Source organism: Penicillium solitum (assembly GCF_028829755.1).
Source record: "Penicillium solitum strain IBT 25940 chromosome Unknown utg000001l_segment0_segment0, whole genome shotgun sequence".
Lineage (NCBI taxonomy): Eukaryota > Fungi > Ascomycota > Eurotiomycetes > Eurotiales > Aspergillaceae > Penicillium > Penicillium solitum.
In genome coordinates this window covers 2,450,466-2,475,813 of record NW_027072121.1, presented here as the reverse complement: position 1 = coordinate 2,475,813, position 25,348 = coordinate 2,450,466, and the positions used below count along the sequence as shown (strand labels likewise).

Sequence of the window (25,348 nt, the reverse complement as noted above, 5' to 3'; positions counted from 1 at the left end):
TGGTACTATTGTATACTCTACGCGGTTCTGTGATTTGAAGCTTCATGCGTTCTTCGCTGTATTGGAGAACATCCTTGTAGGAGACCAGACCTCTGAACATTTTGGAGTTCTTCTTCTTGTATGAAACCTTTCGAAATAGTATCTGAGATGGTGTTTGATACATATATAACAGTACACATCGCTAATATATGTATGCTTTTTACATCCGATGATCTTTTGGGCAACCCATATATCCAGCCCTCAAGAATATATCAGCTTTCAGCCCAAGACCCTGATCAATATCTATCTTGAGCACCGTTCTTCCGGTGGTCTCCAACCTACCCCCAATCCCTCCATCACAAGTTTCTCCCTCTCCTCCCAGGTCTGCCCATCGTGTTCTAGGTCAACCTGCCTTCCAGTGTTCCGGTCTCGTACACCACTTGAATCAAACTTGAACGAGCGTGCCTTCTTCGCATGTCGCCGTAAGTCTCTCTGAAAAGTCAAGTCACCAGACCAACCAAGTACCGCACAACCAACTGTTCGCCAAGGCGATATGATAATATCAACACGACGATGAATATTCGGATTCTTCCCCTTATGCCCATCATCCCCCGTAGTCCCTTCAAAATTCGGATCTTGCCAGACAACCAGCGCCTTATCCAAAGTATCAAATTTCCTCGTATCATCACCATCAAACGGTAATGTCTGCTGCTCACGTAATGAAGATGTCAAATGCAAAGACAGCGTATGAGTGATATAGCGTTCCGCCTCAAGACTCGCAACAACATCAACAATCAGATTCCGAGTCACGGAATCATCGCGATGAGACAATACAATATCGACATCGCCACTGAGTTCCTTTCCTCGACGGTATCCGCCAACAATCACACACTCAATACCATCTCCACCTCCATCTTCCGGCCGGACACGGCCAGCATGATCACGGATTACAGAAGCAATACCCTCGCTCTCAGAACGGGGAATACCCTCTTGGAACTCCTCGTAGAATTTCACTCCGATCTGCTGTACCCGGGAGAGCGTGTTCCACCCATGCTCGACGATATCATCGAGATCGCGCCAGCCGCGCTGGTAAAACTCGCGCGCGGTCTTCGCTCCAACACCCCAGATCTGATAGAACGAGTTCAGAACACGGAGCATGGGGTCTGTTTCCAGTGCATCGGCAGCGGCGACGTTACCGTCGTCATCGGTATGGTCGCAGTCACCGTGCTGCTGGAACTGCGCGAACAAGTCTGCAATTTTGGCATTGCATCCTGGTAAAGCGAGGATCTCGCTCGGTCGTTGGATGGGATGTGGGTACGCTGCCAATGCTGCGATGGAGGTGCTATAAGCACGCACGCCGATCTCGTCGAGAGTGAGTTCGCGGATCTTTCTTATTTTCACGAGTTGTGAGATGAAGTCTTCATTTGGAGGGTATAAGGGCGCTGAGCGTAGACATGCAAATATGACATGGTCCCGGACCCAGTCTGGTTGTTGGGGTGGGTTGGTTTCCTCTTTTTCATGTTCGGAGGTCGTTTGGCGATATAGCGTTGGTCGCGGGCGCTGGGAAGGTCCGTCAGGAGGTTCTTTTGAGCGTCGTGCGTGGATATGTTCTGGAGGGGGAGTTCGTGGTGTTGGTAAACCAGCATCTTGTTTTGCACGCTCGATGATTTGATTTGATTTTTGTTGAAGGAAGTCTTGCTTATTTTCTGCCTTTGTTGTGGGAGGAGAGGGGATCTTTCGCCCACGGTAGACAGCGAATGGATCTTGGGATACACATTTGCCGGATTTGATACAGGTATCCAGCCACTCGAGCTTTAGAACAGTGACTGCATTTTCAATTGCCTCTGCCTTTTTCTCTGGAATTGAGTGCTTTGGAGGGTCATGTCGATTCGTAGCTCCATCCTCGCTCTCAGACTCAGTACTAAGATCAATAATCTCAACGGGCACATCCTTGGTCCCATCATACTGATCCATGCGCCTGCGCTTGATAGGGGGCTCCGCGCCACCGCTAGTCAATTTAGAAGCTGAGCTGGGTACGAGCTCCTCTGTCCAGACACCGCGGGTGCGCAGTTCCAGCGCTGCACGCTTCGCGCGCCCGACTTTTCCCAGAACGAGGCTAGCTTCAGCGATGTCGTAGGTCAATCTCCCACCATAATCTATCAGCCGGCCTTCAACCTCGTCCAGTTCCTCCAGGGAGAGGTGCATTGGCAAAATGAAGATGGGTGGTTGTGATGAGAATATAGAGACATGTTCTGTCTTGTCCCCTAAAGAGGAGGTCGGATCGGCGACCATGGTCGTTGATAGATCCAGAAAAATGGGCTTTTGATAGATCTATGGTATGAAGTCATCATATACGCGAGAAGGGTGTTATAAGGAGTGTGCTGATTCTTTTGCTGACGTTGATGCTTTAAGACAAACATTGGTTTCAAGGTGAGCAAGTGAGATAAACACCTTGAGTATTCAATCCTGTACAAGCACATTCATCTCATCTCATTTTGACTTTGAAGTTGTGCGAGGACGTTTGTGACATGCCGGGAGACATCTGGGTTTGACGTCACAGGTGTGACACCTAAGGCACCAAACTATATCAAAGTGCGGAAGCTCTAAAGTTAAAATACAACCTCGGGAGACTACATACAACATAGTACTATATGGAGACTAACAAGATGAACTTAAATAATGGCCATGAAAGTTCCTTATTGATTTGCTTTCTATGAAGTGTCCTGTGAGAACAAAATGCTATGAAGGTATGAGACATGAAATGATTTGTTTCCCCCTTTTTTTTGGTGAACACACCTCAATGAGATTGGAACTATGCAAAAAGAATCCTCACATCCAGACCTGCTGCGCAGATATATGAATCCCGGAAAGCCCCAATTTTGTGTGTATCCCGCAATAGCAGGCGATACCAGCTGGGCCAGTAGTAGATGTGTGGAAGATTTGGCTTATGGTTTTTGGCTGTAGAGGTTGTTCCTGCGGTAGCCTGAGTTGATGGTTTGGAATTTGGACATTGGATTTTGGCTGGAGAGAATGAGCCTGTATGAGCTCGGTCACTGGGCTTTGGAATAAGTGATGACGCTTTGGCTTGAGCTTCTTGTTGTTGAAGGGGCGTTGGGACCGATATTGTTATCAATGTCTTGATTGCCATTGTCGTTTAGAGTGGAAGGAGCAGACGACGCATTGATGATTGTTGGCATGGGATATGAGGTTGACACCGGTAAGAAAAAGTTCAATCAAGAAGATTGATGAAGCCGGTTTATTGTAGGTTTGAGCGCGAGGATTGACGTGAGGGCTGGTGGAGAGCATGGCAGTTGAATTGAAGTGGTGATTGAAAGGAGGGGCAACATGAGGGGCAAAAAAAGGTGCTTGACCATAATCGAATCGTATTTGTGACAGCTGGCGAGAAGCCGTTGACTTCCGAGTCGCTTTGCGAGGCCAAGCCCGGTTGTTTATTTTCCTCGAGGCAACTCATAGTGGATCACATTAAACTACCGGCCAGAGTGCTTTCACTGTGAGCCTGTCGACCGGAACGGTTTCCGGCTGCTGGATGGCCATTGGTCATGAAGTCGGGAAGGGGGAGGATAAATGGGGGAAACATGGGATTGTTGATTGAATTGCATTGGATGGTTGATTGAATTGCATTGGAGTGTTGATTGAATTGACTTGGATGGTTGAATTAACTTGGATGGTTGTTGATTGACTTGTATGGTTGTTGATTGACTTGGATGGTTGTTGATTGACTTGGATGGTTGATTGACTTGGATGGTTGTTTGAACGTTGATGCTTCTTTGAAGTTGACAAAGTGGACGTTTGACCAGTCTGCCGATTGTCCTGAAGCTGTAAAGCCCGCCACGGTCAGACTGGTGGATGTTGGTGCTTGAAGTGGGTGATAAGGTGGATGTTTGGGGTAGTTGGTTGACCAGTCTGCCGATTGTCCTGAAGCTATGAAGCCCGCCACGGTCAGACTGGAAATGGTTGTTTCGGGGGGTTGATTGAAGCGGATGATGGAAGTGGGTGCTCAAATGGGGTGCTCTGGGTGGTTGTCACCAGTCTGCCGATTGTCCTGAAGCCAAAGCCCTCCACGGTCAGACTGTGGATGTTGTTGATTCGAGTGGATGGTTGGTTCGGATGGATGGATGATCGAGGGGGATGATCGAGGTGGTTGACTGACCAGTCTTCCGATTGTCCTGAAGCTGTAAAGCCCGCCACGGTCAGACTGGTGGATGCTGTTGATTCGAGTGGATGGTTGGTTCGGATGGATGGATGATCGAGGTGGTTGGCTGACCAGTCTGCCGATTGTCCTGAGGCCCAAGCCCGCCACGGCCAGACTGGTGGATATTGTTGATCCAAATGGATAGGGAGGGCATGAAGGTTACTACAAACTAGTCAGCGAGGTTCGTCTTTTGGGAGGAATGGAGGGACGTCACAAGGAATGCTCACAGTTCAAAGTGGTCATGGTGGGTGACCCAGGTAGATGTGGTTACAATGGACAGTGGTCATGATGGAAGACCATGATGCAAGGACATGGATGACCAGGTGCAAGGTTCATGGTGACCAAGGTGGAAGGAGACTATGGAAAGGTCCATGATGGATGGTGACCATAGTGGAAGGTGCATGTCCTGATGCATGGCAGAGATGGGATGTCCAGGGTGGATGGGTCCATGGTGGAAGGTCCATAGTAGATGGGTCCATGGTGGAAGGTGCAAGGTGAAACCTTAAAAAGGTGGCAGGTGGAGACCCAGAGAAAAGAAGAGATGTGAAGGAGGAAGAAAGAAAAAGAGAGAGAAATGGGGGGGAGGGAGGTATTTATACCTTTCCAATGGCTGAAGGATCTGGGAAACTGCGGTGGGCTGACCCAAAGGGAAGGAGCGAGGGTAAACCCGCAGAGACTCTCTCGCACCTTCCACACTTGGAAGGTTTACCTTCAGGTAGTACATACTAATTCCAAGGTTTCCCTCCAGGGCTGCTTTGGAGGATGCTTGGGTACATACACCTGTAAAGTCTACACCACGAGAGAGAGAGAGAGAGAGAGAGATAGATATTAAGAACACTTGCATTTCAAGAGTATCACTGGATTATACTAGCTAGGATATAGCAACACCTACACGATGTGGTCTTCAAGTCTCGGCTCACCAGTCTCCTTGACAGCAACGCGAGACGAACCCCCCTTCCCAGCAACCTCAGTAGCTGTACTGTCGTACTGGGTACGACCGATCGTCTCAGTCACAATGATACCAGCATCGGGAGCATCATCAGGAGAAACATCATCATCTCTATACCTCTCCACATCATTGACGACATTCTTTCCATGGCGTTGATCCATCCACCTGCGCCATGGCTTGTAGACTACAACGCTCAGCAGACCGAACACAATAAAGCAACCGCAGATACCACCGCCAATAGCATCGTAGTAGTCACCGGCGACCTGGACGCCGTCCCAGAACTTGCCTTTGGCATCTGTGACATTCAGGATAAGACTGAGCAGCTGGATCACGCCAATCACAATCGCCACGATGACGGTTAGCGTGGTCAGCACGATTGAGTAGTATAGGAATGCGACTGGGTCACGGTGGTTATTGTGTGATTGCGGGAGCTCGTCTGGATCGGAGGCTGTTGATGAGGTGTCCGAGATGGTGCTTGTTGGCTTTTGCGGCAGGAAGTTGGCCGCTGGTTGGATGTAGAGGGAGAACATCAAGGCTCCGTCGATTGTGTCGAGGAGACACATACCGGCTAGGAGGTGTTAGTCAGAGCTGCAGGAGGGAATTCATGTCTCCCATGTGAGAATACACACCTGTAAATAGAGCCGGGAGAATGAGAATCACCCAGAAGGATGTTCCCTTTGCTGCTTCGATGGATGAGATTCCAAGTAGAGCGATCTCGGAAGAGGTGTCGAAGCCAAGACCGAACAGAATTCCGAGAGGATACATCTTCCATGGACTAAACAATAGACACCTTTGTCAGATATGCATCAATAACTTGACCAAAGGACATACCGGTCAATCAACTTGAACATTTTCTTCAAAACCGAGAAAAGGACTCCTCCGCCCTCGATCTTCCACGCTTCATCTTCATGGCCCTCGGGGAGACTGAAGACCTTTTGCATCTGCTTGATGAGTTTATACAAGATGTACGCATTCATAAGACCAAGCAGGATCAGGAAGGCAGCGCTGACGGAGGTACCAATGATTCCACCGACGGTGCTGAAGCTGTCGAAGCAATCAGAGACTGCTGCTGCTGTGGCTGCGACGACAATGGATGTGATTATCACAATTCTAGACGGGGTTAGATTTGATTTGATATAGAATGAGGCGACTGCACTCACGTTGAGTGACCAAGCGAGAAGAACGTGCCTACGGTAACGGGCTTTTGTCCCGTTGCCAGGAGTCTTCTGGTCATTAGATCGATAGCCTACAGCAGCATTGTTAATAATTTGGTCTATTTCCCGGCCGAGTTCGACATACAGAAATGTGATCTGCATCGAATGCATGTCTCAATCCAAGAGAATAGGCTAGAGCAGCTGTAGAAACCAGCGAACTGTATCTCATGCAATTAGTATACGGCATGAACTTCAAGCCATGATACATCCAACAATGAAGACTTACGGATGGTAACTCTATATAAGCATTAGCGAATCAATCCAATGTCACACAACCTATATCGAAACATACCAGCACAATAGCCGCCGCCACCCAAACTATAATATTCAACAAGGCAATAAAGGCAATAATTCCAATGGCGCGAAGAGGAATCTTCCTAATACCGGGCATCTTGCTATGCGAGCGCTCAGCACTGCGAAGAAGAGGCTGCAGACTCCATTTGCGGTCGCCGTCTAGACTGCGCGAGTCTACATCTGCGGGCTCATTGAATGCCGACATGATGGATATCGTCAGACCAGATTTTTGTAACAATATCTAAATTTCTCTTGCAGATATAAAGAGATGATCCTCAAAAGACTGTAAAAAAAAAGCGCAGAAGAGGGGTTCTATACGCTTGCAGCTCTTAAACTTTTAGATAACCCCGCCAAGCCCCGGTTCTGCCAAGCCTACATACATCCAGGTATATTCAAACCTGGGAATGTCCTTTCGGGCAACCTTTCCCTTTCCGTATGTGCACATGGAGGATTCTGCATGATTTAGCCGAATCCAGGAGTACTCGAGATGTCATGAATGTCCACATCACATTCAAAATTCCACGGTGTTGTGCCATGTAGAGTAGCGGCGAGTTCCGATGCTGATAGGAAACCTCCAAGGATTATTCACAGCTTGGATTCTCATGTGCTAATGGCTTCAATACCTTAATTTTTTAAATGTTCGACACCCACTATAAATCCTTTCCCGTGTCTGTGATTGGGTGCGAAGCTGTCTCAGTTCGCCGGTCGCCGAGTTTAAGCGGGGCCAAATGGCTGCTCGGCAAACTAGGATGCCGCTTCATCTCAACAGCATTTGATGTAGAGCTGTGGATAATTGAATTGTTTTCGGGTTGGTTGGCTGTTTGTGATTCTACTTGGATATGTATGTATTGTGATATTGTTTGATTGGTTCACTAAAAATTTGTATGAATATCTTCAAAGAAGTGAACTATATATATACAAAGTGAAGTGAATCTTGCAAATTTTGAAATTCCCCTGCCAAGATCCATTCATGATTAGAAGCTTTTGAAATCATTATCATATCATCATTAAGGTGCCAAGGAGTCCTTGGCGCCTGTCCAGGGACCCGGTTCTTTCTTGCACCCGGTATGTCAAGGTCAATCTGTCCTTCACCAAAATGGCCTATAAAGGTCCAACATTGATGGAATCAGATATGGGGAAGACATGGAGATAATCTAGCAACACGGGCTAGATGTAGTTCTCGTCTGTGTCTTCATGGTCAAGCTCAACCAAACTCCAACAAGTCTAGGGGATGGTATGTGAGCCGTGAGCGAGACCCAGTCCTTCCGACAAGGTTTGGCGGTTTGTTATAGATATAACAGTGAATTGTTTTGTACATCAACCGACCCAAAAGAACAATTTCAAGCTGCGGCCAACACAGTCGGTGACGGAACCCACTTGGTAACCTTAGGCTGCACACGAATATCCTGGCTGACAAGAATATTCCACTCATTCCGCGTGATTGGAGTAACATCCGACGCCGAAAGAGGCGTCTTGGGCCCACGCTTATTGTGGCCCCGCATCTTCGACGGCGGAGGCTGTCTCCGACCGCGCACAGTCTGGATGGGCGATCTCTTCACTTCACGAGGGCGTTCGGCCTTCACCCGGATAGGGATGGGATCAGCCTTGGGCTTCAAAATGACTCGCTCGGCGGCTTTGGGTTGGACTTTCGCTTGAGCCTTTGCTTGGACTTTGGCCTGGACCTTTTCTGCAAGTTTGACTGGAACAATGGGTTCGGCTTTGGCCAAAACTGGTGCTGGTGCTGGAGCTTTTGCCTGGACGGGAAGAATGATAGCGTCCTCGCTGTGGACATTCTTGTACGCGACTGCAACGGCAGTGAGCTGCTCATCCGGGACATCGAGTTGTTCATAGACGCGGTGGAAGAAAGCTTTGCTGAAGGGGCGACCGGAGAAATCCTTCACGATGCGGTGGAGTAGGCGGACGCAGGATGACATTGACTGTTCATCGTCACGGGAGAAGGGGCGGGTAGAGAGGATACACATGCGACGCTTGAAGGTATAGATACGGTCCATGTTCAGGAGGGTCAGACCCTCCTGGCTGAAGATGACTTCGTTTTGGAGGATGGATTGCTTGACGAGGTGATCGTTTGCCTGGCGCTCATACTGGCTGCGGCTGATGGCATCGGTCCAGCTGGAGCCGAGTGAGAACTTTCTTGAGCCTTTGAAGATGGCCCGTTCAAGTACTCGCCATGCTTGTGGCTCGATTGTGTGGATGGGGATGATCATTAGGTCGGAGGGTTGACCGGTCGGGTAGGGCTTTCCACGGCCGATGAGGAGGGTGACGTGCATCATTCTTTGTTGGAGTTTGGAGGAGATGTATTCCAGAGCTGGGAGGAGAGAGGGTGTGACGGTTTCGGAATCGAAGCTGAATTCTGGAGAGAGTGGTGGAGAGATCATTTCGTTGGTGAGGGTTCTTGGTGAATTGGGGACATAGATGCCCGTTGGGCGGGGGATACGCATAACACCCATGATGTTGATTAATTGATCTGAGCTATACAAATTAGGGGAAACCCCTTTTTTTGGTTGAAGAAGTTAGAAGTTGAATGATTCTAGATGTTCGACTGCCACCGGACCCCTGATATAGGGGACGACAGGAGAATCAACCATCAATTCCCCCGCATCTCTTCTGGTCTTAACATGGAAAACGGTCAAATTAACTACTATTTCATATTTCTAATGATAGTAAATTCCAGCTTCATTGCACGAATCATAATCCTCCGATCAGCGCGACCAAAATATAAAAATACTTGTAACCGCTGCGGCGTTCACCACCCAATAAACGACCTCTATTGATCGCTGCCCTACCGCACTTATGCACGCCACAGCACATTTTCAAGACATTGGATTTGTAGACCAAATGGCCCCCACCAAAGCACCTCAATCACATTTCCACCATCCAGGGTGTTGGTAACGTTGACTTTCATCGACAGGCTGAGAATGTCTCCCAGCTGCTAGCTTCGGACGTGTTTACAGGAACCTGCTTTGATAACGGTAGCTTGCACTAGCTTCGAAGCAACAGCGGATATTATGAGATGTTGACTGGCCCGTTTTTCCTCGGTCACCGCATACACATTGTTGTGTACGGAGTAACATGAACTGTACTCTGACGAATAACAGGAGTCGCCATTGTGCATGTCTTTTCGGTGGTGCCACCTAGTTAAGTAAATACGAGCCATATTCGAGTCCCCCTAACTGCACCAACATAGACCCATCGCCACTATTTCACCCCCTACACCCAACCCGGGATATGCGTCGCTCCCACGAGGCTGAACACAGCGGCTGATTCTCACTTGTGAGAGGCAGAACCCAGCCAAACCCTTTGTTCTCTCAAGCCAACTGCGCTAGACCTGCATATAGTGGCTACACACCCCCTAAAATTTGAGTCCCTATGGAGTAACATGAATTCGCCTTTCCAGAGCCACGTTGCGAGTCATGGATCAAAGCGCTGTGGGTCGCAACCTGCATCTATGATTCTTGATTGTGGACGAATGAATAACCGATCTAACCGATAGATTTGATTCTTCGGGCATATTCATGAGGCTGAATCCTGCCCGGTTCCCACGAGCCTCCTTCTCTCTATCGGTGTGACCCCAACTAAAGCCTGATTGGCTTTGAGATGTGTTGTTGGTTGGGGGCTATCGTCTTCCACGTCACCTATGCATGCTCTAGATCATATCGCCATCACCTAAATTGAGCTTAATTTGCTCGATTATCCTAGATGAACCCCCACCAAGCGCGATTTTCTGTTTACTACAACTTTGGCATTATCTGAATACCTAGGCAGACCCCGGCTGACTTGGTCATATTGTCACTTCCAATGTGATATCACTAGCTCAGTCATATATTGCTGAAACTCCTTTTACTGCCTCCTTAGTCTTTTTCACTTTCTGCTTCTCTGTATTCTGCACGCCGTTATATTCTTTCTTCGTCTAGGATGATTGACCCCTGGAAACACTATTTTCATATTATGGCCTTCCACTTCAGATGGCAGGTTTTTGAGACCTCACCCTGCTGAAGTTGGACACCTTCTCTGACCGTTCAACCCGATCCTTGATCCTTTGGCTGATCACCGGGCCGAAATACCAGCCGTGTATCTTTAGCGCCCCGTGAGATCACTTCAAGAGAAAGTTTATCTGTCACAGCCGAGTCCACACCGGAAAACCAGAACGTCTTATGTTACTTCAGCTATTGAATGTCGATAACTCACCACCTTTTCTATTCGGGTTCAATCCCCGCTGCCAACAAGCCCAACAAGGGGAGCTGTCCCAGAATTTTCTTCCACCACCGCTCCGACTTCGACACCAGCCTTATTGTTTTTCTCCTTTAGTAGACCTTTCTTCGGAGCCACGTGAGATCATTTCAAGATAAACTTTATCTGTCAGAGCTGAGTCCACACTGGAAAACGAGGATGTCTTGTGTGGACTTCAGGTATCCCGGGCTTTCCTCCTGACGCCGCTCCGACTTCGATACTAGCCTTGGTGTTTCCCTCCTTTATCAGACCTTGTCTCAGAGCGATGCCAATTGGAACATTCGCCGGTGCACGGGAGAGTACAAAAAAATGGCGCAACTGATTGAAACTTTGCTATTTAGGCTGGGCATATCCACTGTTGTAGCATAGGGACAAGTGCAAGATAAGCACTGCGACAATTTCTCGACACATGCAGAGTCAAAGAATCGAAGAAGCCAAAAGGATCAACATCTTCGGCGAAACTATGGAGTATGTATGAAATAAACTTTGTAGGCACGGGGTAGGGAGTAGAGATCGAGGAACTCCGTGCCCTGACGCCTCCTCGTATTATCCTATGTTGCGCAGCCTTGACCAAAGCCACCGGGGCAATCCTACCAAGTCCTCGCCACAACCCAAAAACCTTCCAGAAAAATATTCCGCGTCAACCCCTAGCCAAAACTTCGCTTATAGAGTAACCTTGATATGAGCAGGCCACGCTGAGCATCCGGGCACCCGCCAAGAGAGATAAGGATTGGCTGCACCATACGCGAATGGTCTTGGCACAGATGCCCAGCCTCAAAAACGTGCATCTCTCCCGCGTTGAGTTAAGTGTTCACGGGCCAAGGTGAAATTCCGTCTTGGCAATGGATGGCTACACATACTGTTTAGGGTTGGGCTTGATAAGGGCTTTTATTGCGAATGGGGCTATCACCTGGGCAGTCGAGTGGCTGAGTCAAAAGAGATTTGGTTTTGTTGCTTTTTGTGTCTTTTTGGATCGACGTTCTGTAAAACAAGTAAACATTGTAGTACTAACATCCATTCATAAATACCAAATGTACATGACTAAAAAGCTTCATATCGACGAAAATCTGGGGGAATGGGGCAACCTAAAATTCTCCGGCGAATGCCGATGAAAAGCGCTCCCCGCAGAGGCCCATATTGTCCGATCTTGGCGCCAATGTCTCCGCTTTGCTCTGATGTTCCCTTGGTTGGAGTTGTATCTGTTACATTTTCAAGCTTTGATAATTGGGCATATCTGATACAGGGGAGAAAGTAAGTCTGTATACAGTAATTACCTCAAGTGTATGTCTACAACATCCCTGTATTCGAGAGATCTAGAGCCTCATCAAAAATCAGAAACACAGCCCTATTTCATGAACACAGCCTTGTTGTACTAGTACTTCCCAAAAACCCCAAACCCCCAACCCGTCGATGAAACCCTTCGGGAAGGATTCCAAGCCAAGTGACCTGTGTATTTGTGGTCTGAGGTGTTTTAAACTATGTTACCCCATGAAAAAGCCTTGGCTAAGCGCGGGCGAGTCCCGAGGTCTTCCCAAGGTCTCGTATCTTATTTGATTGTATTTCCCTCAAGCCTCCAGCCATCTTGCATTCCCTGCTGCTTATCTTTCTCCAGGGCTGTGTATTTTACGCTCTTGGCTTCCCATTTAATCCCTCCTCACCCCCCGTCTTCTTAGTCTTACATCTGGGATTACATTTATCTCTTCCCTGGGCTTTTTCCTCGTCAGCGCAAACCTCTGCGCGTCGAACACACAATGGAGAAGTCTACCAAGACCGAGGAATACCCGGGCCATGCTGTCACAAGGGAGTTCAGTGAGGATGGCAAGATTGAGCAAGGTGTTCAGAGTGGTCTGAATGACCCCAACCATGTTGAGCTGCAGCGTGCGCTCAAGGCGAGACATATTACTATGATTGGTAGGTGCAGCTCTAGGTTGGATATGAGCACGTGCTGACAGTGGACAGCTATCGGTGGTGCTATTGGTACTGGTTTGATCATTGGAACGGGAGAAGCTCTTGCAAAGTAAGTGATGTTTGGTTTCTCTAGACATTCTATTTTGAGATTCAAGGCTAACAGAATTTCGTTCAGGGCTGGCGTGAGTGTTTACATCGAAATTGACACCTGAACATCCTTACTAACTTGAATAGCCCGGTGCGATTCTCATTTCTTATGCATGGGTTGGTTTCATCGTTTTCCTGGTTATGTGCGCTCTTGGAGAGATGGCGGCTTGGTTGCCATTGCCCTCTGGTTTCACTGGTTATGCCGTCCGATTTGTTGACCCTGCACTTGGCTTTACACTCGGTTGGACGTACGTACTATCCATTCCCCTCGACATGATCTCGCTCACACGAATCCAGATACTGGTTCAAATATATCATTCTATCACCAAATCAAATGACTGCCGGTGCTATGGTCATATCATATTGGATACCCACAGAGAAGGTAAACGCTGGAGTATGGATTACCATCTTCCTGGTAACTGTCGTCGCCATCAATTACTTCGGTGTGAAGTTCTTCGGTGAATTCGAGTTCTGGCTATCCTCCTTCAAAGTCGTTGTCATCCTCGGCATCATCCTCCTATCCTTCATCCTCATGCTTGGTGGTGGACCGGATCATGACCGTAAGGGTTTCCGCTACTGGAAGAGCCCAGGTGCTTTCAACCATTACAAGATGGAGGGAGCACCCGGTCGATTCTTGGCATTCTGGTCCACGATGGTGTCCGCCACCTTCGCCTACCTGGGCACTGAGCTGGTCGGAGTGACAGTCGGCGAAGCACAGAACCCTCGCAAGACGATCCCTCGCGCCATCAAGTTGACCTTCTACCGAATCCTAGTCTTCTACGTCACGAGTGTACTTCTAGTTGGCACACTTGTTCCATACAACTCCCCAAGTCTTCTCTTCGCTCTTTCAGAGGATAACACGAAGAAGGGCTCAGCCGCAGCTTCGCCCTTCGTCGTCGCCGTCGAGCTGGCCGCCATCCCGGCCCTATCCCACATCCTGAACGCCTGTATCCTGCTCTTCGTCTTCTCAGCAGCAAACTCCGATCTGTACATCGCCACCCGTACAATCTACGGCCTTGCCCGCGAAGGCAAAGCCCCTAAGATCTTCGCCCGCACCGACCGTCGCGGCGTTCCCGTCCCTGCACTGGCGATTTCAGCCGTGATCGCCTTGCTGGGCTACATGAACGTCAGCAGTGACTCCAAGACCGTGTTCAAGTACTTCGTGAACCTCGTCACCATCTTCGGTCTCCTCACCTGGATCTCCATCTTGGTCACTCACATCTACTTCGTGCGTGCGCGCAAAGCACAGGGTATTCCCGAGGAAAGCCTGGCCTACAAAGCTCCTCTTGGTATCGCGGGCTCATACTTTGCTCTGGGATTCTGCATCCTCATCGCTTTCACTAAGAACTTCGACGTCTTCATCCACAACCCCGAAACATACGGAAACTTTGACTACAAGAACTTCATCACTGCTTACCTTGGTATCCCTCTGTACCTCATTATGATCTTTGGATACAAGTTCGCGACCGGGTGCAAGGGTGTTGACCCCATGACAGCTGATCTCTTCACTGGCAAGGACGAGATTGATCGTGAGGAGGCGTTGTATCTCGCCAGAAAGGAGGCCGAGGCAGAGAAGAATAATGATGCAGGCTGGTTCTACCAGAAGTTCGTCTCCTGGCTTTTCTGATGCAAGTTTTATATCTAGATCTTGCTGGTGTGGAAATTGAGCGTTATTTGGGTCGTCGTTCTCTACATCAACGGGCCGTTAATATCTTCCTTTGCCTTTAGATAGATATCTCAATTACGAGAAATGAATTTTGGTTTATGGTTCTTTATTGCTGGTTCTATCAGAGAAGTCCCATGGATGTAGCTTTTGACAGTTATACACTATAGGAGAATTCTTATTCAAGATCAGATATATATTTCATCTCAGTACCCGTCCCAAACGATTCATAGTGGATCTAGTCTCCTAGTCTATAAACAAAGTGCCTACAGGTACACTGGAAGATATTCTGAATTACATTCTTTACATTCTTAGGCTCAAACAGCCATACTGTACAAGGACCGTGAAACACCAGAATTACCGTAATTAAAGTACATTCGCTCGTAAAGTCAACATGCATTCATCAAAAGAGGACAAAGCCTACAGACTCTCAGCTAGAGGTATCTGATCGCTCATCAAGCCCTCAAAGCTGATATCAGATGCCTCCTCGCCCCAGACAAACTTGCCGAATGTCAACAGAGAATGGAAAATCTCCTTGCCTGTAGGAACAATGTGCTCCGAGGGCAAAAGGAATCCGTAACTACCGCGGTCGCGGAGTTTGATCTGGTACGAGAACTTCACGTGCAGCTTATGGTAGAACCAATCCAACGCGCTGCCACCCGAGGTAATCCCGTTAGTGAGAATCCCCTCGCACGCTGAGGTAACGTCATATGATTCATGGGAGGTATGACGGATTGCCTTGGCTAGACCCAACGCTAGCTCCTCGAGACTTTCGAGGGTGGGAGGCACGGAAGAGCAGGAGTATGCGTAAGGGTATAGGATCTGCTGGGAGTAGGAGTGCAAGTCGACGAAGCCTACGATATCAGCGCGGCCATGGACTGTCTCGTTTTGGGCCCACTGTGCCAGGCGCTTTGATTCAATTGCTTCGAAGGGCTCTGCGCCAGCGTAGTTCTCTGAGCACGGGTTCGAGCGAGTCGACTCGCCGTCCCACTCATAGTCCCAGGCGCGGTCTAGATCGACACCCGGGCATAGTGGAAGGCCCGTTGGCTGGCGGTTCTTGCGCCACAGACGGTCCGATTCCCATGAGTAGACGTATCCGTCGGGATTGAGGGTTGGGATTAAGACCCAGTCGTACTCGTGAAGCAACCGTGTTACTGCGGGTGAATAGCCGTAATGGGTGATGAGACTGTACGCAACATATGTTACCGTGGAGGTACTGATCCATTCCCTAGCATGAGAACCGCCGACGATGACGATTGTCTTGCGGGGGCTCGATGTGTGTTCTGACGCGCCGAGTCGCAATGCGGGGATATCGCGACCCTCGTAGCTGACTCCCACGCTGGTCATCTGTACGTGCGAGGAGAACATCGATGCCATCAAGCGCATCCATTGCGTGATGACGGAGAGCGGCTGGTATTCTTGGAAGAATAGGTCGCCGTTCGATATCGTCTTCAGTCCACCTGATGGATTTCCTGATCTGAAGTCTGAGTCGGTACGGTGGCGGGAGGGGTAAGAAGCGTATATCTCATCGGCGAGGTTGTCGATGAGGGGAGTGTAGGAGGTGCGGAGTGTCAAAGGTAGTAGATCCAACAAGGAAGGGATCTAACGATATAATTAGTGAAATGATCGCAAAGCGTTCATAAGAAAAATGCACCATATCATCTGCCAGTCTAATATCAACGAATTTCGAGGTTATGGCCCAAATGTCCAAAAACAGCACCTGCGAGGCGGAAGCCAATGCTTTTCCCTCGTCCGGCTGGCGCAAATGAAAGCGGAGGACGACATCACTGCCATACCGATCATGAATATTTGACGGTGGTGAATGTTTTGAAGAGCAGCGGTTGTGATCAACACCCCATATGGAGCCAATTACCCAGTCGCGGAGTCGAGCCCATGGGCGGGGGTTGGAATGAGTGAGATGGGAAGGCAGCAGAGGTGGCGGCGGGGTGATGCTTGAACCAGCGGGGACAGCGGAGATAAGAGGAAGCAAGGTCGATGCGACCAATATGGGAGAAAAAAGACGCATGCCGAGTCACGATCACCGGCTTTGAAGGGAGAGTTGGTGTTCTCAAGTCAGACCTGAGGTTCACAGGGATATCTGTGAATTGCGGAGAAAAGAAAAAAAGGGCGGGGACAAAGCGTTCGGGGGAGATAACGGCAGATATCCATGTAACTCAATATCAAGTCAAGTATTAAGTTAAATTGTGACGCTAATAAGTTGGAGTAGAATGTTAAAAAGCAAGAAATTAGATCCATTGATATCCGGATAATAATATAAAAAAGATGACATGCAGCCTTTATTTTGTTCTACGTCAGTGGCCAATACTTTATACTCTACCTCGATATACTCCAACGTTATACTATAAATATCACGATTTGATAATTATTTGAAGAACTATTAATCTATCTGATATGTACTCCGTACAATTTAAATAGAAGCTAACTCCGTTTAATTCCCTAATATATATTCAAAATTCAAAATCCTTTTAAATCTCTATACATAAACCCGGTCAATTACCCGACGCTTAGGCCTATGTAGATTCTAACTCGTCTGCCTTGCCCCTCTAGCTTTTTTTTTTCGGTTTCTTCAGTTTCTTCTATCTTTCTTATTTCCATCTATTTTTGTGTGTGATCTAAAACAATTATAATAATAATAATAATAAAAAAAGAAAAATACGCGTGGCGGCAGAAACAAGAAATCTAGAACGTTTCCCTTTCCGGCGTTCCCCTTTTTGCGAGGGCTGACCTCCAGATCCCACCGCGTCTGGATCCACCTGGGCAATGTCCTCTTCTATTTCAATTCACATCTAACCGTGTTACATTTCATGGATCATTAGCTTGGGTTTGTCCTAACGCTCTGTCCTTCACCATGCATTGGAAAGGACTGCGTCTCGTGGCCGATGGCAAGAGGCAGAGCACCATGGAGCCTCAAGGCCAATCACGTCGCAGTGAACACCTTCCTCGTCCCTACGTCCCCGCCGAACCTAGACTATCCGAGTCAATTCCTCGTTCATCCGGCTTGCCAGAAGGAGTAAATACAGGACTTCAGCCACCGGATGACAACGAGTCAAACCATGCGGGAGCTCAGCCGGACTTCGCAGGACCATCCTCGGTCGACCGTCCCAGCTTACGCCACAAGCGATTCAGTTTCATGAGACTACGACATGCATCTGACCCCCAATTATCCAAGTCCTACGTCAAGGCGGGCCAGGATACTCCGCCAGTCCCTTCCTTACCTCGTAAGTGCAACATTGACAACCCCCCAATGCTTATTAGAATGGATTGGTTAACTGTGTCTGCCGGATCAAGCCCCCAAAATTATTACTACCGCCCCTACCAGTCAAGAGATCGACCAACCCGTGAAACAGAGACCCAAGCTCAGCTTTCGACCATCGTCACGAAAACAGTCCATGGAGGAAATGTCTCGGAAATCAATGGAACAACCCGCGAAGCCTCGTAGAAGGGGCCAAGGATCTACCGACTCCCAGATTACCGACTCAACACTTGCCATGTCCCAGAGTATTACCGAAGAGCCTGGACGGTTGTCAACCAACTCAGTTCGCGGCGGGAACCCGCACTCCAACGACTCTCAGCGCTCGTCGGTCATTGATCCCCGGTTTTCCGAATCCTCTCGATCAGACCAGAGCTACGGTGACCAGACAATCACCCGAAGCATTTCCCCTCGTGATGGTCAAAGTGCCACTACCGCAAAGCGATTCCGTATGCCACGCTTGAAATTAACCCGGAGCCCTCTCTTTCCTTTGCCCCCCAAAGTCTCGCAACCGCCAGGAGGTGTGGATAATCGACCGAAGTTCCCCCCGGTAGATACTCCAAAACACGAGACCTCAGACGGCCATGACCAAGTTTCACCACTACCCTCGCCATCTCGTTCCACCGTAGGTCTCGCCGCCTCCACTGCCTCGAGTGTACCACCACTATTTCGAAATGATTCGACGAATTCCGCTCGCTCAGTTAGATCAAATCCCTCCTTCAAGAACAGAGGACGTTCGTCTACCATGGGATCGCTGGCCGAGAACCAAGACGACTTGTCTATACCCCCATATTTGGCATCTTCGGCGCGCACCTCCACTTCGACCAGTGGCCGCAAGAGTTTCGGTGATATGTTCAATATCACCCAGCGATTGCGGCAAAATTCATCCCCACCTTCTCCTCGTCACGGTTCGCCCACGATAGGTGGCGCCTCCACCCCCGTGTTAAAGCAAGAGCTACCAGCAATCCCAAGACGGGAAGAAAACGACACACCCGCTTCATATCTGACCCGTTTGGAGGAAACTCTGCCCCGTGGCATGATCGCGGGTGCTCTCGCTCAATCAGATGAGGAATTTTACAAGATCTGTCTCCGCAAATACATGAGGACCTTCTCATACTTCGGGGACCCACTCGACATGGCAATCCGCAAGCTTTTGATGGAAGTCGAGCTACCGAAAGAAACACAGCAGATTGATCGTTTCGTGCAAGCATTTGCTGACCGTTATCACGAATGCAACCCAGGCATCTTCACTGCCCCGGATAATGCATACTTTATCGCATTTTCGCTTTTGATTCTTCACACCGACGTCTTCAATAAGAACAACAAACGGAAGATGCAGAAGGCGGACTATGTCAAGATAAGTCGCAGTGAGGGAATCTCGGAGGACATTCTTGAGTGTTTCTATGAGAACATCCTATACACTCCGTTCATTCGTGTCGAAGACGCCAATTTGCCAGACCGTCACTTGGCGAAACCACGTCGCACTTTATTCAAAAGCACCAGTTCCGAAAATTTGGCTCGGATTGCACGGGAGCCTGTCGATCCCTATTCCCTTATTCTGGAAGGCAAATTGGGATCCCTGCGCCCCAGCTTGAAGGATGTCATGGATCTGGATGATACATACAATCATTTTGGAACCGCTGGGCCACCGGACATGGACGCCCTTCACCAGGCCTTCACCAAGTCTGGAATCTTGCAAATTATCTCTCTGCGCTCTCGTCCTGACGCATTCATGCCGGCTAGCTTGGATAGTCCACAAGACTCGAATCCCGGCCTGGTAGATATCAAAGTTGCCAAGGTTGGCTTGCTTTGGCGGAAAGACCCGAAGAAGAAGAAGGCCAGGTCGCCCTGGCAGGAATGGGGTGCGATTCTCACATTCTCTCAGCTCTACTTCTTCCGCAATGTGAATTGGGTGCGCTCACTCATGGCACAGCATGAGGCATATGTCAAGAATGGCCGCCGGGGGACTCTTGTTTTTAATCCACCTCTTGCTGACTTTAAGCCGGACAACATCGTGTCTACCGGTGAGACAGTTGCCCTCCTAGACTCAAGTTACAAAAAGCATAAGCACGCCTTTATCTTTGTTCGACACAACGCGCTGGAGGAGACATTCCTTGCTAGCTCTGAGTCTGACATGAATGACTGGCTTGCACACCTCAACTATGCTGCAGCCTTCAGAACCACCGGTGTGCGCACCAAGGGCATGATTGCCACGAATTATGAGGGACAACGTTACCGCAAGAGTCAGCGATTAAGCTCGATGTCTTCTCAAAGATCTCACCGGTCGACGGACATAGAGCCCCCTTCTCCCAGTATCGATACCGATATTGTTGCCGAGTTTGTTGCCGCGCGGCGACAATTGATGAGCCACAAGATTCGGGAGACAAATGAAAAGCTCGCCGTGGCACAAAAACAACTGGATGATCTTCTGCAGAATGCTCGACACTTGCAAGTGCTCACTCCTCTTCACGCTCGGGCCCGCGAGAGCGTCATCATGGCTGCAGGCCGTCTGTCTGCCAAGATCAAATGGGTGAGACAGGATATCTGGCGCAGCAAATGTTACCGCCAGGTTCTCCTGCGTGATCTGGGAGAGGATGAAGAGACAGTGGAAAGCAGGGTCGGGTCGGTTGCTGAACCGACGCCATCCCAGTCGGACGGAGCACGTCTGGCCTCTCTTTCCGGACCTTCCGTGACATCAGAGCCTAGCGTGGAAGGAGCCGGTAGTATTGTGCATACCGTCTCTAGCCCTGATACCGTTGAGCCTAATGTGGCCCAAATCGAGCGGCCATCGGAGGCTGGATTGCTGGCCAAACCTTCGAACGATGAACTGCGTCGTCCCAGTATCCCGGGATCTGTGACTTCCTCTGACATTGCTCGTGTCGGTCGTCGACGCTCCGCTGTGACCATTCCTGAACGTGCCAAGTCATATTCTCCCGATCCTACGACCATCAAACTCGAGCGTGAGGCCTCGGTCCTCAGCCGTGCCAGCCGGTGGGATGGGGCTAGTCTGGCATCTCGTACATCGAAACTGACATCGCCTGTGAGCTTCGATGACGGCGAGGAGCGCGTTCTAAGGGAAGCTGGTTTACTGGAGCTGCCAGCGTCCCCGTCGACACACAAAGATGAAGGCATCGCCCCGGACGCACTTCCAGGTAAAGACACCGAGGGCGAAACAAATGCAAATGATAAGAGCGATAGAACGAGTCGCGTCCGTCGCAGCCTTCATCGCACCCTCCGTGATTCGCATGCTCATAGGAACCACTCTCATTCGAAGAAGAAACGGGGCTCAGTGTCTAGCATTGGGCAGGAGGAGGACGATCAGCTCTCTGGCGATGGAGAAGTCCTTCCTCGCAAAGCCCCCAGTTTCACTGTGCATGGCAAGAAAGCATCCGTCGTGACATTCGGGTCTGAATGGCAGAACATGCCCCCGGAAGAGCGTCTCAAGCTCCGCAAGCCCACCCCTCATGAAGAGCCACGGGCGTCGGATCCTGCTATATTGGACAGCGGCGAGTCGATCATGACCGACCGCAGCCCGGAACGTCCTCACTCGATGCGCAGAATGAGCACCACTACTGGCCTAAGTGTGCGCACCAGCGACGATCTGGCGGAGTTCCAGGATGCGCAGGAAGAGCAACTGGAAGAGGACATCGGGTGCCCGGCTTCTCCAGTGATCACCTCACCCCCGACTCTAGGCGCAGATCCCCTTGACACCGAAAATACTCCTCACCCCCCTTCATCCACAATATACAGCCATCTTTCCGCACCAAGACACGACGGCTCCCCCTCCCCCTCCTCCACATCTATTAACGAGCGGATCGTTTCTACGCCGTCCAGCGAAAACCTACGCGAGCAGGCCGTAGGCGCTTGATTCTACGCCCATTTTCTTCCTTTACTTTCTTCTGTACATCCTAACCATTCTCATCTTGATCTTCTGCTTGACGATTATTATACCCCCTTTTCTTCAAACTCATGCATCTCACTTTGTCTTTTCCTGGTTGACTTTCCTTACTGCCCTTGCATTAACATCTGGTGAATCTCGGTTTCGTGGCGGGTTTTCGGTTCGGTCTGGGTTTTTGAGCATCTGTCTGCGTCCGCGTCTGCGTTTGTGCGTCTGGGAGCTCTATTCATTTACTTTCAGATCGCCGAATCAGATATGTGTGACAGGCTGCATCCATGGGCTTGCTTTGATACCTTTGATATCTTATGCCTTGGCCATTTCATTTCGATTATGCTTTTCGAGTGTGAGGCTGTGGAATCACTGATAGACAAAAGCGAATTATGATTGACAATGATTGATTTGATACTCTTATTGCTTCCCACAGTGTCTACAGGTCTAGATGTAAACGACTATACCTAAAGACTACTTATTGGAGTCAATGCTTGTTCACGATAGGAACATGAGCACACACACAATCCCTTCATAGACCTAACGAGGGCTGATAAAAGCGGTGAGTAAAGCGGTAAACCAACGCACCAATCCCAAGTCCTCACCATCCACCCGCGCCGCGAAACCCCCGACCAAAAACCCATTACGACATCCAGAAGCTACCAAAAAAGCCACCCTCATCCCCCATCAACTTCCACCCCCACCACACCCAATATGGCGCACTCAAAGCGCAACACCTCCCTTCCACACTTCACCTCCTACGAACGCGGTCTTCTACGCTCAACCTGGGGCACAAAACGCAGCGCAATCGGCCGCGACAGCTTCCTATCCTTCGGCTCCTGCCGTCTATGTCTACAACCCGCGCGAGCGCCTGTAGTCGCATGCGCCAGCAACGGAGACCTCTTCTGCCGGGAATGCGCAATCAGCGACCTCCTCGCTCAAAGACAGGAGATCAAACGGCTTGAGAAAGAGCGCGATGAGGCGCGGAAACGCATTGCGGAGGATGAGGAGCGATCGCTGGCGGAGATGAAGGAGAGGGATCTTAGGGATTTCGAGCTTGTTTCTATGGGATTGGAGAATAAGGGTGGTGTTTCTGGTGTGAATGGGAAAAAGCGGAAGGCGGAGGAGGAGGAGGCTTTGGAGAAGTTTAAGGCTAGGGAGGTTGAGGTTGATGGGAAGAGGAAGAGGGTTTTTGAGCTTGGGGAGGAGGAGATAGCTCGTGTTGCTGGGGCGGAGAGGGAGAGGTTGAGGAAGGAGTTGAAGATTGAGAAGGTTTGTGGTTGTTCCTCGGGCTGGACTCCAGCTTGGTGCTTGAAGCTTGAAGTCTTCAATTGGGAGTATTGCGCTGAACTAACAAATTGGTTCTAGTCTAATGGCAAATCTGCTCTTCCATCCTTCTGGGTCCCGAGTTTAACGCCCAACACGGATGCGAATGAAATCGCTGCCAACAAGACCGTCAAGTTGACGCCTGTTTGTCCTGGCTCGACGGATGAGAGTCGGCATAACTACTCGCTCAAGTCGCTTGTTGAGGTTAATTTCACGGAGGAGAAGGCTTCCGATGGGACTGTGTCCAGGGTGTGTCCGAGTTGCAAGAAGAATTTGAGTAATGGGCTCAAGGCGATGCGTATGTGGAATGGAAGTCGGTGCGGCCATTGGGTCTTGCTAATTATATATTACAGTCACAAAGCCCTGCGGGCATGTTATTTGCTCTCCGTGCGTAACGAAATTCATGACGCCCCACGAACACCACGTCCCCGATCCACATGCCTCGAAGGAGGAGCAGGAGAAGACTGCTGCTCTCCATGGCCAGGTTCTATGTTTCGTCTGTGAGACAGATCTTACGGCAAAGTCAAAACCAGATGACAATGGCAATGGGAATAGCAAGAAGTCCAAAAAGAAGGATAAGGATGCTATCCAGCCTGGTATGGTGGAGATCTCCTCCGAGGGCACTGGGTTTGCTAGCAAAGGTGGGAATATGGGGAAGAAGGCCGGAGTTGCGTTCCAGTGCTGAGCAACTCTGTAATAACAAACGAGGGACAAAACATGAAACACCACGGGTTTCGATTATGTGTACGATAAAAAAATATCCTGATATTGCCGCCCGGAGCGGTTATTAACGCCCGAACCATGCAAATACAATGTTTCTAGATATACAGTGAAGTCACGCGAGAAGTCAACAGGCGAACCTAGTCTCTCTCCTCTCCCATCTGCAGCATCGGTCTCAAGAACGCTTCTTGGCATTGTTGAACTCGCGCACAGTGATGGAGCAAGCCACCTCCTGACACAAGCGACGACGACGACCGAGGTCCAACTTGGAGCCAAACTCCAAACCAGAAGCACGCTCAACAGCCTCAAGAGGAACCTCGAAATCAGTCAGACGCTTATCATTCGCAATGCGAGCATTGGGCAGAACAAAAGCACCGAGGGCAACCTTGCTGGTAGGCGAGTTGGTACCATCCTCAGCATAAATAACCTTATAGAAGTGCGTGGGCACAGCGACGTTAGGCGGGTTACCAATAACCTCATAGTTAACGCGCCACTTTCCATCCGGGTCACGGTGAGGCAGGTATAGGGGTCCCGTAACGATACGAACGGAAGGATAACGCTTCGCGAGATCACGACAGAAAGTCTCAAAGTGCGCCCAGTAGTCACGGTTGAAGCCCTCGCCGACCTGCGGGCACATATTGCTCAGTGCGAAGGTGCCGTCCATCGCATCCTGTGACCACTTCGCGTCTGCAGCTGGCACCTGGTGTCCGCGGTCATAGCCCGAGCGGAAATAGTCGGACAATTTGGCGCGGAACATGGCCGGGATGGTCGTGTCCTCGAAGAAGGTGCTCTTCTTTCGGTCGGCGTTGTTAATGGCTAGGGATTCGGGGGTGATGTGTTCGGCGACCCAGGATGGGTTGCGAGTGCGTCGGTCGTAGGCACCGTGCAGCGGGAGGGAGTTGAGCTCGTCGGCGATTGGGCCCGGGAAGCCATATTGGAGGATTCCGGCTGCGTCGACGGGACCGGTGGATAGCTTGGATGCTAGGGCTGGTGCTGGGATGGTTGAGGGCACCTTAGGGCCTGGGGTTGTTGGTGTCGGGGTGAGGGTTTCTTGTTGTTGGGGTTTGGATTTGCCCGAGAAGAGCAGCGCGGTGACACCAGCACCGGTGGCTGCGCTGGCGGCAGCGATGACGGCCAAAGTTGCTTTGGACATGGCTGAGTGTCCCTTGAATTGACCTAAATAGGGCTGAGGGTTCGAGTTGAAAGAGCCAGGAACCGAAATGCAAAGACAACAAAAACGATGGGGAGTCACGGGCCAATCACATCACATGCAAACCCCCGAACTATTGATGTTGCAAGGTTGTTCTGCATGGCTGTCTTGTTTATATATTCTCTTGATTCTCTCTTAATTAGCATAGACTCTCGTGATATCTTTGAGTCCGAGTCTAAAATTATTCAAGTCACCAGATACTGTCAGTTGCATACATAAACCCCTTGCATTTGTGCACCCTTCATCATATGAGAAAGCGTGAAGTATCACCCGATCGGTTGCAATGAGACAGTATTTATGAACCTCCAGAGATTGGAACC

At 49.7% G+C, this 25,348-nt stretch overlaps 9 protein-coding genes across 9 annotated transcripts; 3 read left to right on the top strand and 6 right to left on the bottom strand.

Annotated features, from left to right (window-relative positions):
- Nucleotides 1-282: 282 nt before the first annotated feature.
- On the bottom strand, nt 283-2,271 carry N7455_000933 (type-X family DNA polymerase; the record flags this gene model as incomplete). The annotated part of the gene is made up of 1 exon (XM_040959700.2): nt 283-2,271. One exon carries the CDS (start codon nt 2,269-2,271, stop codon nt 283-285), a length of 1,989 nt encoding a protein of 662 aa, XP_040809868.2.
- Nucleotides 2,272-3,939: 1,668 nt separating this feature from the next.
- N7455_000932 (uncharacterized protein) lies at nt 3,940-4,435 on the bottom strand (the record flags this gene model as incomplete). Its single annotated transcript, XM_065603904.1, has 3 exons — nt 3,940-4,205; nt 4,265-4,354; nt 4,420-4,435. 3 exons carry the CDS (start codon nt 4,433-4,435, stop codon nt 3,940-3,942), a joined length of 372 nt encoding a protein of 123 aa, XP_065462395.1.
- Nucleotides 4,436-5,080: 645 nt separating this feature from the next.
- Nucleotides 5,081-6,854, bottom strand: N7455_000931 (HoxN/HupN/NixA family nickel/cobalt transporter; the record flags this gene model as incomplete). Its single annotated transcript, XM_040959706.2, has 7 exons — nt 5,081-5,709; nt 5,771-5,916; nt 5,973-6,251; nt 6,302-6,387; nt 6,441-6,513; nt 6,582-6,592; nt 6,648-6,854. 7 exons carry the CDS (start codon nt 6,852-6,854, stop codon nt 5,081-5,083), a joined length of 1,431 nt encoding a protein of 476 aa, XP_040809788.2.
- Nucleotides 6,855-7,989: 1,135 nt separating this feature from the next.
- On the bottom strand, nt 7,990-9,117 carry N7455_000930 (uncharacterized protein; the record flags this gene model as incomplete). Its single annotated transcript, XM_040959717.2, has 1 exon — nt 7,990-9,117. One exon carries the CDS (start codon nt 9,115-9,117, stop codon nt 7,990-7,992), a length of 1,128 nt encoding a protein of 375 aa, XP_040809866.2.
- A 3,467-nt stretch (nt 9,118-12,584) lies between these two features.
- Nucleotides 12,585-14,579, top strand: N7455_000929 (dicarboxylic amino acid permease agtA; the record flags this gene model as incomplete). Its single annotated transcript, XM_040959768.2, has 5 exons — nt 12,585-12,808; nt 12,857-12,914; nt 12,981-12,987; nt 13,040-13,200; nt 13,250-14,579. Exons 1-5 carry the CDS (start codon nt 12,649-12,651, stop codon nt 14,577-14,579), a joined length of 1,716 nt encoding a protein of 571 aa, XP_040809822.2. The 5' UTR covers nt 12,585-12,648.
- A 456-nt stretch (nt 14,580-15,035) lies between these two features.
- N7455_000928 (M14 family metallopeptidase) lies at nt 15,036-16,641 on the bottom strand (the record flags this gene model as incomplete). Its single annotated transcript, XM_040959724.2, has 2 exons — nt 15,036-16,217; nt 16,270-16,641. 2 exons carry the CDS (start codon nt 16,639-16,641, stop codon nt 15,036-15,038), a joined length of 1,554 nt encoding a protein of 517 aa, XP_040809859.2.
- Nucleotides 16,642-17,484: 843 nt separating this feature from the next.
- Nucleotides 17,485-21,754, top strand: N7455_000927 (Arf family guanine nucleotide exchange factor SYT1; the record flags this gene model as incomplete). Its single annotated transcript, XM_040959722.2, has 2 exons — nt 17,485-17,854; nt 17,925-21,754. The coding sequence occupies 2 exons, from the start codon at nt 17,485-17,487 to the stop codon at nt 21,752-21,754; spliced, it is 4,200 nt and encodes a 1,399-aa protein (XP_040809783.2).
- A 732-nt stretch (nt 21,755-22,486) lies between these two features.
- N7455_000926 (putative RING finger domain protein) lies at nt 22,487-23,783 on the top strand (the record flags this gene model as incomplete). Its single annotated transcript, XM_040959734.2, has 3 exons — nt 22,487-23,044; nt 23,141-23,396; nt 23,452-23,783. 3 exons carry the CDS (start codon nt 22,487-22,489, stop codon nt 23,781-23,783), a joined length of 1,146 nt encoding a protein of 381 aa, XP_040809825.2.
- Nucleotides 23,784-23,993: 210 nt separating this feature from the next.
- N7455_000925 (DNA/RNA non-specific endonuclease) lies at nt 23,994-24,971 on the bottom strand (the record flags this gene model as incomplete). The annotated part of the gene is made up of 1 exon (XM_040959770.2): nt 23,994-24,971. The coding sequence occupies one exon, from the start codon at nt 24,969-24,971 to the stop codon at nt 23,994-23,996; it is 978 nt and encodes a 325-aa protein (XP_040809824.2).
- Between the last annotated feature and the right edge of the window lie 377 nt (nt 24,972-25,348).